Source organism: Cajanus cajan, chromosome 5 (genome assembly GCF_000230855.2).
Source record: "Cajanus cajan strain Asha chromosome 5, NIPB_CcT2T_4, whole genome shotgun sequence".
In the NCBI taxonomy this organism is placed as follows: domain Eukaryota; kingdom Viridiplantae; phylum Streptophyta; class Magnoliopsida; order Fabales; family Fabaceae; genus Cajanus; species Cajanus cajan.
The window spans coordinates 17,012,464-17,029,865 of NC_138521.1; the positions used below are offsets into that span (position 1 = coordinate 17,012,464).

At 31.1% G+C, this 17,402-nt stretch overlaps 2 protein-coding genes across 3 annotated transcripts; both read right to left on the minus strand.

The window, feature by feature from the left end:
* Positions 1-3,389: 3,389 nt before the first annotated feature.
* On the minus strand, positions 3,390-6,178 carry LOC109789226 (protein TORNADO 2). The gene is made up of 2 exons (XM_020348132.3): positions 5,387-6,178; positions 3,390-3,867 (listed from the first exon to the last, which is right to left on the minus strand). The coding sequence occupies exons 1-2, from the start codon at positions 5,882-5,884 to the stop codon at positions 3,556-3,558; spliced, it is 810 nt and encodes a 269-aa protein (XP_020203721.1). The 5' UTR covers positions 5,885-6,178; the 3' UTR covers positions 3,390-3,555.
* Positions 6,179-9,978: 3,800 nt separating this feature from the next.
* Positions 9,979-13,366, minus strand: LOC145958257 (proteasome subunit alpha type-1). Of its 2 annotated transcripts, none has more exons than XM_083075015.1 (6): positions 12,972-13,366; positions 12,545-12,639; positions 12,378-12,459; positions 11,613-11,709; positions 10,306-10,403; positions 9,979-10,210 (listed from the first exon to the last, which is right to left on the minus strand). In XM_083075015.1, the coding sequence occupies exons 3-6, from the start codon at positions 12,382-12,384 to the stop codon at positions 10,185-10,187; spliced, it is 228 nt and encodes a 75-aa protein (XP_082931141.1). In that variant the 5' UTR covers positions 12,385-12,459; positions 12,545-12,639; positions 12,972-13,366; the 3' UTR covers positions 9,979-10,184. The 2 variants fall into 2 exon arrangements, with proteins under 2 accessions (XP_082931141.1, XP_082931142.1); XM_083075016.1 differs by having other exon boundaries at positions 12,865-13,366.
* Between the last annotated feature and the right edge of the window lie 4,036 nt (positions 13,367-17,402).

Genomic DNA, 17,402 nt, shown 5'->3' on the forward strand with positions numbered 1-17,402 from the left:
CGAGCCACATGCCTGTAACGACCACACTTCGCACAAAGTAGATGTAGACCCTCACACTCAATTTTGAACCAGACATTTCTAAACCAAACCTTCCCCACCACTGGCTCATTTAAATCAATCTCCACGCAGACCCTCGCGAACTTGCCCCGTGTCGCATTCATAGTCATGAAGTCAACCTTCACTGGCCTTCCAACTGCAGTCGCCAACGCAAGCAAGACACTCTCGTCATAGTATTCCATGCCAAGACTAGGGAACCGAATCCATACCAGCGCCTTATCAATATGCACTTCAGCTACTACGAAATCTGGAACCCATTCCCGAACTGCTAGATAATGATCAAACATCATCCATGGCCCTCCGGTAATGACTTTATCTCTATCCTCCTGCATATCAAATTTGACCAAGAAGAAGCCATGGCCAATATCCAATACATCGTAGCCTCCAGCCAATTTCCAAATGCCACGTAATTTCTCCTTCATAGTAAAGAAACCTACTGACTTCCCCAACAACTTTATGACCACCGCCTCCTGCCAAGGTTCCCTGAGGGGTTGCAATACCTCATCACTGATAAAACACTTCGGCTTTAACCGATTTCCATCCTCGAATTCGATTCTGAACAGGTTGTGCCGTATAAGATCAACTGCCAGAGGTCGAGGAGCTGCCTCCTTATTTCCAATGAGCTTATCCCTAAAGGAAACACTAGAATGTCGATGCACCCCTACATCTAGCGGCTCAGGAGGGCGGGGCGCAGGGCTCTCATGAAGACTCTCTCCGTCCATGACTCTTACTAGTGGTTTAGTGCTATTATGCACAACTACCTCTGGATCCTTGAGTTCTAATATCTGGTTTTAAATTGATATGAAAATATTATGATATAATTAGATAATATTTTAAATTAATATTTTATTAATGATTGATAATTAGAAAATAAAATAAGGATAAATATATTTTTTGAATTTTATATCTTAGATTTAAGATAAATAAATATATTAAATTAATTAATAATTTATTTAAAATGTTAAAATTTAATTTATAAGTATGTAATCAGTAAATATTTATAATTTTATAAATTATATTGTCATTATAAATTATAAAAATAATATTTTAAAATATATAAATTATTATTTAAACTTTTAAATTTATAATAATTAATTTAAATTGTATCATAATATTAATTTTAAATATAAATAGGTAGATTGTTAATTATAAAAATAAGTATATATATAAATAAAGATTAATTAAATATAATATGATTATTATTATTGTTAATATAATTATTATATATATTATTATATTTTTATAATAGTCCGGGCACACCAGAATAAGAGGGATCCAGAGATAGTATAAGCATAAGATTGTATAATTGAGGATAACTTAAATAAATTAATTTGTATTACCTATACCAACAACATACATATATTTTTCAATAGCTTATTTCATTAAAGTTTTACAATTAAGCGTGCTTGACTTGAAGTAATATAAGAATGACTGACCTTCTGAGAAATTTCCTAGAAATTGTGCAAGTAAGACAAAACACATTGAAAAGTGAAGTGTGGTGAAATAGAAACCTTGATAGATCAAATATGAGGGGTGTTGTATTAATAAATTTATTAAAATTAAACAAAAATTTTCTGTCAAATTTATCCGTCGAAATCACATAAAGATTTTCAAATAATTTCTGATAGATATATTTGTCGGAAATTTCTAACAGAATATTTTTCGATGTCCTTTTTTACGATGAATTTGTATCTGTCAAAAATAGAGAATTTCTGATAGATATTCTTCTTTACCGATGGATTATATCTATCGAAAATTTACGTTTGTAATATCGGCTCAACACAAAGTTTAAAACATTCCCTCTATACTAATTATTTCTCCTAAGTCAATGATAAAAAATTTGTCGACACAATCTTAATTTAATGATTACAAATGATTATCTAAATTATTCTTCAAATATCTAAACTTACATATTTTAGAAAATTTTATATGTTATTCTATAATTATCTTCTAAAAAGATTTTCTAAATTATGCTTCTAAATTTGACCTTAAAATTTTTTAAATTAGAACATTAATTAAACAAATAAAACCTAAAATTAAGTTAATAGTTCAACAATTGGCTTGTTGGGATATCACAGGTATTTTGTAAGGCCTGAGAAAAAGACGTTTACCGTCGAATATCTCAACAGCAATTGCCGGAGGAGACGAAGAAGATGGTCCCACGTCCACCAAAGCCCCACGGGATGAGCACGTGATCATTTTTGGCAGTATCAGGGAGCCCGTAAAACCCTAGCAGCTCCCCCAAAAGAGTGATATAAAATTTATAATTTTTTTTATCATTGTCAAGGAAATATTATATATAAGTTGCTTTAAAACATAAAAGATAATTTTCTTTTAGATGGTGTAAAATTGTGGTATTTGCATATGATAAAGTCATAAAACTTGGGTGTAAATAAATGCCCAATACCTAAAGTAAATACCTCCCTAACATTGAGGTAAATGTGATAATAATGACCCAAATTATAATCAATTATAATACATGTATAAGCTTATTATTTACTAGAATTATCAGTAGAGGTAAACAACCCAAAGTTTTCTGATTGTCAAATTACAATTGACCTCTAAATTATACTTACTGTACATTAGTTTTGCTTGTGTTTTCAAAGAGAAATATAAGAGACACGCTATAATATTCTCTAACTATTATTTTTTATTATTATTTAAAAATTACAAATTTTAATACGTCTTACTACTAAATTAGAAAAGAGGCATACACAATCCACAAAAAAATTGTGATTTCTAAATTAATTACAGTCAATAATAAAGAGATGATTAAAAACAGTGTTACTAACATTTTTTTTTACTCTCCTACTCTTATTCTTTCTTGGTATTTTTAACAATCAAATACTCATTTAAGTTAAATACACTCATTTCTTCGTGAATTAAAGTGTGTTTGAGAAAATTATTAAAATTTGCTTATTTCAATAATCGGTTGTGTATAATTGATTGCTATTGGAATAAATTATTGTTTGAATAAATTTATTGAAAATGATTTTAAGAAATTTAATTCTGTTTAAACATATAAAAAAATCAGTTTATATGTAATATATTAGTTCTAGGAGAAAAATACTATTGAAAAATAATCACAAACTTCAAAATTTCAAATTAAAGAAAAAAAACTTATTTTTTAGGAGAAAAACCGTTTACAAATTTATGTTATTACCTCAAGCATCCAACTTTTTTTTGCAAAAAGTTTTTTCTTTCAAAACAACTGATCGAAATCATGAAAAAAAAAATATATATATTTCCCAAACATGTTCTTAAATGTCTATTCTCTAGAAAAAAAACAGTTTTATCGGATTTAATTAAAGTGAAAGCGCAAGACAGATACATACATTGTACGTACATGGATTTCTTCGTTTTTCATTAATGCAAAATCCAATAATTAAGAGACACACAAAATGACCCAATTTCACTAACCACCACCACCACTGTTTAGTGTTCATAATCTAACTCTACTAGTCCATCAAAGTATGAAGCAAATAAATATGATATGTTTCAAGAGTAGCCTTGCTTGTATTTACGAAAGAGCTCCTCAGTTTTGGCATTCCTAAAGGCAAAGCAGCCTACCAAGTATACTGCAATTAGAGCAACCAAAGTAATGATCAATATCACATTGGCCCTCCTCCACTCCACCCTAAGGGTTGCCAACAAACCAGCTTTACACGAGTCACAGTTGTAGCAAAGTTGTGTTTGGTCGTTGCTCCATTTCATGCAATCCGTTTCTTCTGCTGTGTTGATGGGGCTAATCCAATAGGTAGGGTTCACAAACGTGTAACCACATTTGGTTGGTGGCTTGCAGCACCCTGACTGCATCAGATCAAAGAACAAAACAAATGGAATAAAGGCAAAAGATGAATAACATGCTAGGGGGCAAAAAATAATGAAAGTAAAACACGTGGTTGAAGAATCTCGATCGGTTAATTATAACTTTTTTGGTCTTTCACCTGATCACTTTTCATGAGCAAGTGGATTTCTGAAATGATGCTTACTTGTTCAATAATTTTCTTAGTGAACAAGATTGTGTTTAAAGGGAATATAAAATCTCCAAACAATGAAGAAAGGAAACAGTTGCGAACTTCAAAATCTTCAGTTGCATGCTTTCTAGAGAAATTGAAATAGGTGTCTATATGTGAAAAACAAAATGTAAAAAGACTGGGACACATGCATTTGGGAAGTTTAAGGAAGTAACCCATATGATTTTTTTTTTCATAGATAATCATGGTTCTAAGTTACTACCTTGGGTACATTTTACGAAAAGTTACTGGGAGGGCTGCGATTGCCTTGGTACTTTTAATAATTTTTTTTTTTTACCAAATTGTCTATGTACATTAATTGTTTCATTTTACGAAAAATCCCCTGAAGTGCAAAGGCATTAATATCGACTATAATTGGGACCACACAAGCTACGTTTGTCCACACTTTTGTTTTAGCAAGTAATAATTTAAATTTGGTTCTAACATAGAGTATAACATCTTTTTGAGTAAGTTTATCTAGAAGTATTTTTAGGAAAAAAAAAGAAAAAAAAAATAAAATTGTGTTATAATTAACTTAAACCAATCTGTAGAAGTTTCTTCTTAATAATTTTTTAACATTACAAAATAATTAATTTGTAGTGATACACATTTTATAGTGACATAATATTTGTTACTAAAAAATTATTTTTACCTATATTATAGATATAATATATATTGATATATTAAAAATTGTAAATATAAACTATGACGATACATAATATATATTATTAAATCTCATTCAAAATTAATATTAAAATTGTATATGAATATTGTCAAAATAAATTTATATCTATATATGTTATATTTATAATGACATTTGTATATCACTACATATAATATTTATTATAATGTGAAAATCTTATTTTTAATTTATGCATAAGTTTATTATAACTTATGCAACCTATTTTGATTTTTCTTCTTAGAAATTGTTTCGATGATTATTTCCAAAATCAATTATAGAAAAAATAGGAAGAAAAAAGTTTCTTCATAAAATAAACTAACTTATGAATGAACTACAAGTAAAATTTTGTAAAAGATAATAGAAGCGAACTTTACACATTAGTTTGTCTATAAGTTAATTTTATTTTATGAAAAACTTCTTTCATTTTTTTTCTATTTTTCTCTTTATAAGTATTTCTAGAAAAATTTACACAAATAAACTTCAATTTTCTCTTAGAAATACTTCTGAAAAAACTTATCCCAGTATCTAATAAACCTAATTTGAAAACTTGCATACAACAAACATTGAATCACTTGTACATTGAGGTGAACCAAGGTTGATAAATAAAGAACAATTATGGGAAAACAATTACCTGAATGGGGGTTAGGTGTGCATTGAAGAAGTCTTGAGCCGTTCGGTACCTTTGATCCAACTCACTACAAATATTTGATGAGCTAAGACAACTCCTAATGCGATCCCACTTGTGGGAGCTTCTTACCCTTCGGCGAAGCCACAGTGAGAAATCATCCATGCGATATTCCAAGTAAGACCGATTGGGTTCAATGGTCCCGTGCCCTCTAAGGGTAACGGCATAGGTGAAAACCACCAACGAAAGTAGCAACACAATAAGCCCTAGCATGGCCACGAGGTAGAATACCAGAAGTGAGGGTATTCTCCAAAAGGCTCCTATGAACCCTGCCAGAGCCACAACAAATATCAGAACCCCTAATATGATAACAGGCCATTGTAGAATTTGGACACATGAATCCGCTGGCAAAGTTGTTAGCCAGATCCCAGCAGCAATGATTGGGATTGAGAGGAGCACTGCAACGAAGTTAATGGCACCTATCACATTGTTACTCAGTGCCATTTTGGTTTAATTTAGAGAGAGGATTATTGAAATGGAGTGGGGTTGGACAAAAGAGGTTAATATATATGAGTTTTAAGATGTCAATATAGAGGAGTCATGTTTACTAATTAATTAACCCCACATGAATTTGTTCCTTACCTAGTATACGTGAAAGCTTCTTTTGCAAAGTTTTTATAGTTTAAAAATTGGTTGGGGTTTTCATGTTCAGGTCATATTCGAGGAAGACATTTTGGAAAGGAATACCTTGTACATGAGTGCAAAGGGAGGGAGAGAGAGTAGAGAGAGAAATGAAAAAAGATGACAGCCATAGGGAAGTATTGTGCATGTCTTGGACAATATAGAAGAAAGAATCCACTTGTCCCGATTCATTGCATAATCTAAACTGACTCATTTGATTTCTCGTCTTTGGAACAGGTGGAGCCAGAGCAGTTTGATCTTATTTAAACTCTAGTCATTACATTAAAATATTATCATCATAATTTAAGCTAGTGGATAAAATGATATTTCGCATTTTTTTAATATACATATATTAGTAAAAGTAGTGACCGTTATTAAGAGATTTTAGAAAAAAAATTATATTAATTTTTTTTCATTTATTAATTATTATTATGCAATATTTAAAGATTATACTTATCAATAATAATTTGAATATCAAAAATAAAAAAATTTCTTTATGAAGAAGTGACGAAGTTAATTGTAGTCTTGGAAACAATGAGAAACAACCAACTGACAAAAAAATATGGAAGAAAAGGCCAATATATTTTGAATTATTGTACTAGAAGATGTTTGATGTGAGACATTTGTATAGATGTCGGGCATGTGAGAAAAAATAGGTGTGAAAGTATAATTGGAATGCTTCTTAACATTTAAGGGAAGACAAATGATGGTGTAAATGCTTGTTTAGATTTGGTTAAGATGGGTATAAGAGAACAGTTAGCTCTGTAGTTTCCTAGAAAGCACACATTTTCCCCTAGCATGTCATACGTTATCTAAAAAGAAAAGTTTTTGTCATTGTTTATAAGGCGTCAAGGTTCAACATGGTTATTCATTCAATGTTAAAAGGCTTGTATCAATAAAAGATCTTAAATTACTAGGTTTAAGGTCTCACAAATGTCACGTTTTGATATAATAGTTGCTACCTAATGGGACATATTGCCTAAGAATGTTAGATATGTCATAACTAGATTGTACCTTTTCTTTTTAATGCAATCTGTGATGAAGTGGTTGGTCCTTAGAAGTTAGATGAGTTAGAAAGCGAAGTTATTGCTATTATTTTGTGTCAACTAGACATGTATTTTCCTTCATCACTTTTTGACATAATGGTTCACTTAGTTGTGCATTTAGTGATGGAAAACCTTAGGAAGAATTAGATTGTTGTAGTTTCTCCTTCAACTTTCTTCTTAGATTTTTTCCTTCTTGACACTTCTCAAGTTTCTCTAAGGTCTCCAATGGAAGTGGAAACCTCTAAAGTCACCTTCAATGGTGAAGGACTCTTTTCAAGTGGTGCTTCTTCAAGGAAAAAAGATAAATTACTTCAAATCTCACCACAATCTTAGGAAAAGGATAAGAGAATTATTAGAAGTAAATCAAAGAGCGATTTAAAATTTTGAGAAAGAGAACTCTAAGGAGAAATCTTGGCCATTAACATAAATGCTCCAAAACTATTACAAAAATGGGTCAAAACTATAATATATAGAGTTTAGCTGGCTTATGGTGCAAGCTAGACTAACCATGGTTAGCTATCTTGTACTTATGCTAACTAACTCTAGTTAAATGTTTACAAGTCTAGTCAGTTGTCTAAAAAATTATGGAGCAAGCTAAGCTAATCTTAGTTTAAAAGAATAACCTAGGTTAGTTTAAGTTAACTTCAACTATCTAACCTAATCATTACAACTATCAGACTAATTATTACTTTTAACAAGTTGATAAGATGTCACTATCAAAGCCATATGACTTAATTTGTAGCTTGGATGGCAAGCTTGGCATGGTTTGGAAGTCCAAACCACTTGCATGAGCAAGTGGACGTCTAAACATATATGGGCCATAAAAAGATTTGGATTATCCAAATGCAAATAATTTTAACAAGACTTTACTAGTTACACTTCCTTTAATCTACTAATTACACCCTCAAGTAACACAAAGACAAAATTACCTACACTATACTTAATTGACCCAAAATACAAGGCCAAAAATATCCTAATACAATCACTAATAAAATGAATTACAAGTAAGAAAAATGTATAAAAACAATAGCAGTCCGTTAAGGTAGGATAGGCTTCCAAAGGTAGGATACCTTACAAAATAAGGGTAAGTGTCCTACAATTATTTAAACCAACTTTATCAACCTTCATCCTTCTTGGACTTATCTTTTCCAAAGGGAATCTTGGGAAGTAGGTTTACATCATTTAACCAGAGAAGTTACATTCAATGATCTGATGTTCTTATGGTGGATTTACACAATTGAATGATACACATGAAGATATTAAAAGGGTATGTGAAAAGCCAACATTGTCCAGAAGCACCCATTTTGAAAGATGTATTTTAAAGGAAGTTGTTGAGATTTGTGCTTAATACTTATCAAAAGCAAAAGTTGTGGGGATACCTAAGTCTCATCATCATACAAGAATTACCACAATAGTTTACAAAGTGTAAAGATTATGAGCTACTTATAAGAAGTGTTGCAGACACATTTATATATATTGAATAACACTGATGAAGTTGTACCTTATCTAACTGTCACAAGGACATTGTGAACAAAAATCATTCGTAAATGTTTGAGAAATGGTTTATCAATGAGCATAACTAAACATTCTCAAAGTGGTTCAAACACCAAATTGAGAATGACAATACAACTTTTGAAACATTGAAATGGCTAGCACCGAAGCCTAACTTTGATGTCATACGATGGAGTGGGTCCTATATTAATAAATGCACATTACCAAAAGGAAAGAAATCAAAACTACCATGCAAAATAATGGGGTTATGGTGGTGCGTGGTTGAGTCACAACATTTCTCAACTTCCAAAGACCTGAATCTGGTTACAACATCTTTATGTTACTTTAAAGTCATTGAAGACATATGGTTGGTTGATGACACAAGTTTTAAAGTGAAATTTTTTAACTATATATAGGTGGATTGATAATAGGGTCCTTTAAGTTTTAATGATAACAAACAAAAGATTTTTTTAAGCAAAGTCAAATATCTACAAAGATATACTATATTAAAAAAATGTGGAAAATATATATCATCTATAAGATGAAGAAAATAAGACGAAACATATAGGTTGTCTCTATGCATTAAACGTATACTGCCAAATGAGACTAATATTAAATTTCATTAAATGTGTTATTCCTTAATAGATCAAACAAGAAAGATGTCTCGAAACTATCAAAATCTATTAAAGAAGAAAAAGATAAAATATCCGTAAAAAAAAGCAAAATCCTAGATATCACATAAAAGGCTTTGCAAAAGACTACTCTGCATTGACTTCAACTACTTTATGTTATTGTTGCTTCTACCATGCTCAATTTAGAAGGAAATAATGATAAGTAGCCTGCTAGATCCACTACAATAAATGAGCTAAATAGTGGAGGTTATTTTTACGTTTAGTGGAGGTTTTTACCCTCCGCAAAATAAATCGCAGAGGTTTCCAAAAACCTCCGCAATTACATTCGCCGCAAGCAATTAGCGGCATTTTTTAGAAACCTCTGGTATTGTGAGTATTTAGCGGAGGTTTTGTTAAGGAGGTTTTAAACCTACACTAACAATGGAGGTTTTTTAAAGGAGGTTTCAAAGCTATGCTAACTGCAGAGATTTCTTAATGGAGGTTTTAAAGCTATGCTAACTGCAGAGGTTTTTTTACTGGAGGCTTTGAAGTGGAATAACAGTAAAGATTATTTAGTGGAGGTTTTAAAGTAAATTAACTACAATAATCATTAATCAATATATTTTTGTAGAGTTTCTAATCCTCCTTATTTTCCTATGTATAATAGTTTTTATACTCATTTTAATTGCATAATCTACATGTATTACAATTTCTCATTTTCACTTGTGATATTTATAAGAAACTTAATAAATAAAAAATACACATAAAATGGATGAAGAAATTCCATTGCTAATAACCAAAATACCAACATATAGTTCAAAGATTTACAATTCAAACTTCTATTATAAATCCAAGTACAACATAAAATCCATAACATTGTCAAATTAGCCTTATACTAAACTCTAAATCCGAAATACATTATAAGCAATCTAAGGGTTGCTAGCACCAGATGATCCTCTTGCATCCAAAGGTGTATTAGGAACACTTGAAGTATCGTTTGGCTGAAATAATAAAAGCAAAATAACTTAGTTAAGAAAATTATATATCACATATATTATATCATAATGACAATTCTAAACACCCAATAAAAAATTACCTCTAAATGCAACAATATACCGGGTATTTAGAATAACAACTAATGGAACCAGCAGTGTACCGGAAATACAACAATATAAGTCTATCAATGGAACAGAGCTGCCAAAAAACAAAGATATAATTAGAACCAAATGATTTAAAATAAATATAACTAAGCCTTAATCTTTGATATCAAAACAGAGCAAGTTTAATACCCTGTCTAGAAAATGCAACAATATAAGTCAAATTAAGATAATTGATCTTTACTATGTATCCAAAAGCTGAGAAATCAAAAATCAAATTAACATTATAACAATGTATATATCTTTTTATCTGAGAACCTGATGCTATATTGCCACGTTGTACTAATTGTCGCGTTGTACTAATTGCCTAAATAATAAGAGGAATCAAATCTTATTATGCAGATTCTAATATGCAAAAGCTTTCATAATTTATTGGAATATAGCATAGTTATTGAAAAGACTATTTTCACGTGATATTATTATAACATAGTTATTGATGACATCTATATATGGGATAGAGCAATAACATTATATAATTACCAACAGCACATGCACATAAACTTTCTTTTTATACTAACTTAAAAGGGAATCATTTGAAATCAGAGTTTATAGAATTAAGTTAATTGTTATTAATTAGCTAACTAATATACACATCTTCTCATATGTATAATCATGATTTATACGCATCATGCATCTTTGGCAGAATGGTTGCACGAGGACACATATATAACATCAATGTAAAATTTTGACGCTATAGTTAAGGAAAATAATTCCACATGAAAAAAATTTGAAGCAAAGTTTTAAAGTTAGAAAAATGAATAAACCAAAGCAACCGTATTATATATGTATCATATATGTATTCAACAAATAAATTAAAAATTAATAAGGACCAAAGATTGAGGTGATGAAATTTTAGAACTAACACCCCTTACAAAGAGGGCTAGAGTTTGTGTGAAAGCTAGATGTGATACTCCCTCGGTTAGTGTTTATGAAAAATCTATTACCACTACTCATGGAACTTCTAATTAGGTGTCCAATTAAAAAATAATTTTTATTGGATTGGACACTAGAGCCGACACACCTACACATACATACACGTGCAATTTACAATTCAATATGGTGGCAGGAGCAACAGACAATAGAATCATCCAGTCACACCACAAATGCAGAAGCATGTTAAAACAATGAGGCTATTAGCTATTGTTGTACTATTCCATTACATTAAATATAGAAGTGCAGACATCATTCTTCTCCAAAAAATAATGATAATTTTATAGCAAAATGAAACAGAATAATAACCACTTACCATTTAGCCAATACGTCCACTGGCATCTCATACCCATATGTAAAGAGAAACTCAGCTGCTTCATTTCTTGCTTGTTGAACCAGCGTCCTAGCATCAGCTGGAAAGAGGTATTTCAAGAGGATAAAGCAAAGGTTGAATTTGTAAACTGAGGATATTTTAGTTCTACATATATATGTAAATAAATATTCATTTTCTCTGGATGAAATCTAAACATGTGCTCATATTTCAAAGTTCATTTTACAGAAAAACAATATTACCATTGCCTCTATCTACTGAGCCTGACCATAAGTCAATTTAGCCCTAGCCACAACTTTGACAGTAACATTCAGGTCTAATAGAACTATTTTCTCATCATAAATATTAATGATATTTCATGATACGGTTGCACGGATTTATAGAACAATATCACACCAAAAAATAAATAAGTGATTCTGAACCAGAGGTTTGTCTTGAAAACAAATCTCTTAAGCAATTTCCAACAAGTCACAATCTAGGAGAATGATAATCATTCTCATATAATCACAGTCTCCTCCTTAATTTTCTCCTCACTAACCAATTGGTTAGGTTGATAATGATATCATATTTTTCAAACCTGTAATTTATATTTTAATGAGATACAATACAATGAAGAAATCATCAGTGAAATGCCACATGATTTAACTTTAACAAAAAAAAAACAGACGTATATTTTAATTAAAAAAATGCAAATAAATTCACAAAAATCTACAACAAAGAAACTGTGAAGAGGTGCAATGAGAAATATACCAGTCATGCCAGTTGCCAATAAACCAAGGTACTTTGTGATGGGAAAGAGGTGTGAAACACTTGTCTGGTCCAAAAGCTTATCCTGCATCGAAAATCCAAACTTAAGAAGCCAACACAAGTATTAATACAACCAAAAGAATGATCAGAGAACCAATTTTCAGACTCACCGGAACCTTCTTATGAGTAACGACATAGATTGAATCCTTTCCTCGGACACCAATTGATGTGATTCCAGCAGCTTTAACAGCCTTGAAAGCATACTCTGTTTCAACATGCATGAAAAATTCCATCACTCAAAACAGTACAGCCTAACAATAGGCATTTTAAACAAAACATTCCGTTATAAAATGCAATGGATCCTCAGAATAATCTAATATGTTTTCCGTCAACTATCAATTATCCAAACCAATAGGCATTTTAAACAAAACATTTAGGACATAGTCAAAGATTTTTCAGGCAGGAAACATGATAAATGGATAAAACTAACCTTGGAATTCTTGCACACGTTTCAGAAGCACAAGCTATAGCATTCAGTTTTCCACACCAGGAAACAAAACTAGGAAAAAAAATCAAGTTGGGCAAGAGACAACTCACAAGCATACACGAGCATTAAGGTGCTGGAGAACGACTCTCACCCGTCATCGTCGTTGGAGGAAGTCACGGTGCTTAAGGGGTTTCGAAGGGTTTCTTTGGAGAGGGAAGCTGTGGATTTCTTGATTTATAGCGGAAGTCACGGTGCTTAAGGGGCTTCGAAGGGTTTCTTTGGAGAGGGAAGCCATGGGTTTCTTGATTTACGGCGAAAGTCACAGTGCTTAAGGGGTTTCGAAGGGTTTCTTTGGAGGGGGAAGCCGTGGGTTTCTTGATTCACGGCGGAAGTCATGGTGCTTAAGGGGTTTTGAAGGGTTTCTTTGGAGAGAGAAGCCGTGGGTTTCTTGATTTTTTACGGAGGGGAGTTGTGGGGTTTGTGATTTTTTAGGGAGGGAAATCACAATTTTTTTTTTATTTTTTTTGAGAGGTAAGCTGTAAAGTTGAAGAGGGAAATTCTAGATTTTGGGATTTGTTTTAGAGGGAAATTTTTTTGGAGGTAGAAACTGGAAAAATAATATTTAATTAATAGAGATTATAAACCTTTGCAAATTAAATAAAAAAAATTGTAATTTTTAATAAATTAAGGAGGTTTTTGAAACCTCCACAAAATAACCTCCACTATTTAACATTTTTTTTGTAGTGATCATACAAGAGATACACGTTTTACTAAAAGGAATTTAATGCTTGCATTAAATGCATCAATAATAATCTCTAGGATCAATAAATAAGACAGATGAAGCAACTCGTGAAGCATGTTGCAAGTTCAACTCAAAATTATTGTAACGGTCATCTTCTTTGAAGCTACTATATAAGGACCAAGCCTTCAAACAACAAAATAGCTTTTTGAGTGAAGCATGACACACATAGAACAAAAGCAATAAAAGCAATATACATCGAGAAATTTGTATAGAGAAGCATACAAAATACACAAAGCTGAAAAACTACAAAGAAACATTTCATTGTAAATCTTGTACATATTTCTTTGTAGATTACTTGTGCTTACATTGTTGATTACATCACGTCTAGAAGAGATGAAACAATTTTGTAATCACTCATTACCTCTGTTGTAAGGATTAAGCTTGAAGAGCCTTATGTGAAAGAATACTTAGTGTTAAGCCTAAAGAGACTTGTTTGAAAGAATACTTGGTGTTGAACTTGAGGAGACTTTTGAAAGAATACTTGGTGTTGAGCCTAGAGAGGCTTGTTGAAAGAATACTTGGTGTTAAGCTTGGAGAGGTTTGTTGTTCAAAGAATACTTGGGTAGTTGCTTGAAGAGACAAGTCAAAGACTACTTAGGATTGAACTAGAAGTGGCTTGGTAAAAGAATACTTGTAACTTTGTGAAACTTAGTGGAACTCAATATGGTTGAATTGAGAGTTGGACGTAGTCTTGGTGGTTGAGACAATCAGTATAAAAATCTCTAGTGCTTCATCGAACTCTTTTTCAGCGCTTCATCTGGTAAGTTATTTTCTTTTCAGTATACAAATGTGTGAATTTTTGATACACACTATTCAACCCCTCTTCTAGTGTATGTCTTTTCTCCACAATTTGGTATCAGAGCTTAGCCTTAAATGGGGTTGAGCATCTAATCGTGCTAAAAGAAAAAGATCTAGATGGGAAGTAGTGAAGGACAACACTTACCAGAAGAAGCTTCTCTCGCAAGGCCTCTTGCCTTCAATGGAGAAGACTACCCATATAAAATGACAGGATGAAGATTTTCATCAAATCCACCCAGTATCAACTTTGGAGAATCATCACGCGAGGAGATATAATGATCGATTAATGTTTAACTTGTCTCTATTTTGAATTAATTGTAGGTATTCAAGAATCCAACTTCATTTGTCAATGAAGAGTTGGAAGATATTTGCAAAAGACAAGCATCTATTTTCTTGAGTCAGTTTGAGAGTTGATTTATGTTTTTATACATTATTATAGTTTTCTTTGTGTACATTGGCTAGTTTACTTTAGATTCATTATTATTTGATAATATTTATACAATCTTATAGTAATTGTTCATTGTTATTAATTAATGTTAGTTATTGTTAACTTTAACTTTATTGCTAACTCTCTTTGATTGCTAGTTAGTTTACTTTGTACATTCTTTCAATTTAAATGATAGATATTATATTTTATATAGGTTTGTATCGAACTGGACAATAATATTTTGCAAGGAACTAAATGAAATGTATTTTTGATGTATATGTTTGAAAATTTTCAAAAAATAAAAAGATTATAAAGAAATGTACTTTCTATGACGGATGTGACTATACCTATCATAGAAAATGCGTATTCTATGATAGGTGTGACTTTATCCATCATAGAATCCTTCATAAAATATGTATTCTATGAGGGGTAAGGTTACATCCACCTTAGAATGTGACACATTTTATAACAGGTGTGACCACACATGACATAGAATGTGCATTTTCTATGTCTCGTGTACTCACATTCGTCATAGAATGTTGATATCAATATTATTAAAAGTCACACTTTGATATTCAAACTATGACAAACATTGCCCACTTGATATAGAAAGTGTATTTGTTATGTCATGTGTTAACCCGTCATAAAATGTGTAAGAATTTTATCTCCTCAAGATTTATGTAGCATCTAGGTTTGATATAAAATGTTCAAAACACCTGACATAGAAAGTCTATATCACATTCGTGAAGTGGTTTAGGTGATGACAACGATAATAGATTGCAGCAACGTCAGTGGTTGGCAATAGGTGGTATTGGTTGGGATGATGATGGTAAAAGTCATGGCGGTGTTAGTACAACGCTAATTTTCCCATGGTTTATTGAATAACAAAAAAATTAAAATTTTGTCCTATTCTTCTTTTTTATCCTGTCTCATAATTAATCTTGTTATAAATCAAACGTAGAAAAATTATATTTATTTTGTTTAGTAATATAATATTAGAGAAACAAACAAAGCCTAGAAGTGTATGTGCTCTGTTGTATTAGTTGATTTCATACGATGAAAATCCTCAATTATTGCCTGCAGTTCTTATACAATTACGAAGACATCTATATGAGAAAAACAACGTTCTAATTACCAAAACAAAATGATGTCTAGATATTTCATGAATATTATATATTATTTATATGATAAATGTTAATAACAAATTTTCTTATAGGGAAAAATTAAATAATAATAACAAAGTAAAGTGAATTTTGTATAAATTACCTAGCTAATTTTCGACCAGCCGGTTGATTCTAATAGTTTGTTTCAGCCTAATAAGTAATAACACTTTAAAACCACTACCCCTAGATAGCATTTCATTATGACTCTAATAGTTCAGTTTCAGCCTAATAACACCTTAAAACTACTACCTAGATAGTATTTCTTTAAAATTAATGTAAACATAGCATTTCTATTACCGAGTATGTCACATATGAAATGTTGGTGTGAATTATTCTGCTAGTTATTGGAAGATATGTTAGATATTGAGGTGCATTAAAGGACAGAAAAATAAGATAAGGTCACATTCCATTGCTTTGCTAGTGACCACAAGATGGCTAGACCCACAGGTTCAACTCAACCGATATATGTACAGCCACATCCTTGTGTATTATTACATCTGAGACTACCTAGACAATACAGTGGCATAGTGAGATATGATATTTAACCAGATAATGTCGTGGTTTTAGATAGTGAGACACTGAGACCACCCAGCAAAGGAAATTGAAAACGAGAATATATGGTCCCAAGTTTTGAGCAAATGGTATAATTGCTTCGTGAAAAGTGACAACTATAATTGACTGCAAGCTTTAAAATTAATTTATATATAAATTAAGATATAAGAGTTCTCTTATATTAACTGCTTTCCAAATATTTTTTAGTTTATATATAAAATAGTTTTAATTTATGAAAAATATATTTTAATTTTTTTCTTATTCTTTTTAAAGTGTTTATATAAAAATAAAAAAAAAATGTTTTTAGTGTGTTTTTAACACAGCACCTTTATTCGGTCATGAATATATGCTATATCATATGTCATCATGTCAAATGGACTACCAACATAATTAGGTTACCAAATGAGTAAAGGACTTCGTTGTCGTGTAACTTAAGGTTTGTTTATTGTTATTTATGTTTTTTAAAGGATAGGGGCTAACCTTTAAGGAACTAGTTTAATATTCAAATAGTTCCTTACAATGAAGTTAATTAGTCCTAAACTTGGCCTTAAGTTGCGGGAGAAAAAGACACTTATTGCTGGGATCATAGAGGAGAATATATGCAAAGTAATACAGGATAGTCGTATGATAAAAGTTCGCCAAAGGATATATGATGCATAGAGAAGAGACACTAGAACACCATATCTGATTAAATAGCAAAAGTGCCAGTGTTCCCAACAAAATATATTAGTTACTATTTTTTGTGAAATCTTTTTTAAAGAATACTGTGACCCGTTTAAATTCAAGTATTCACCAGATA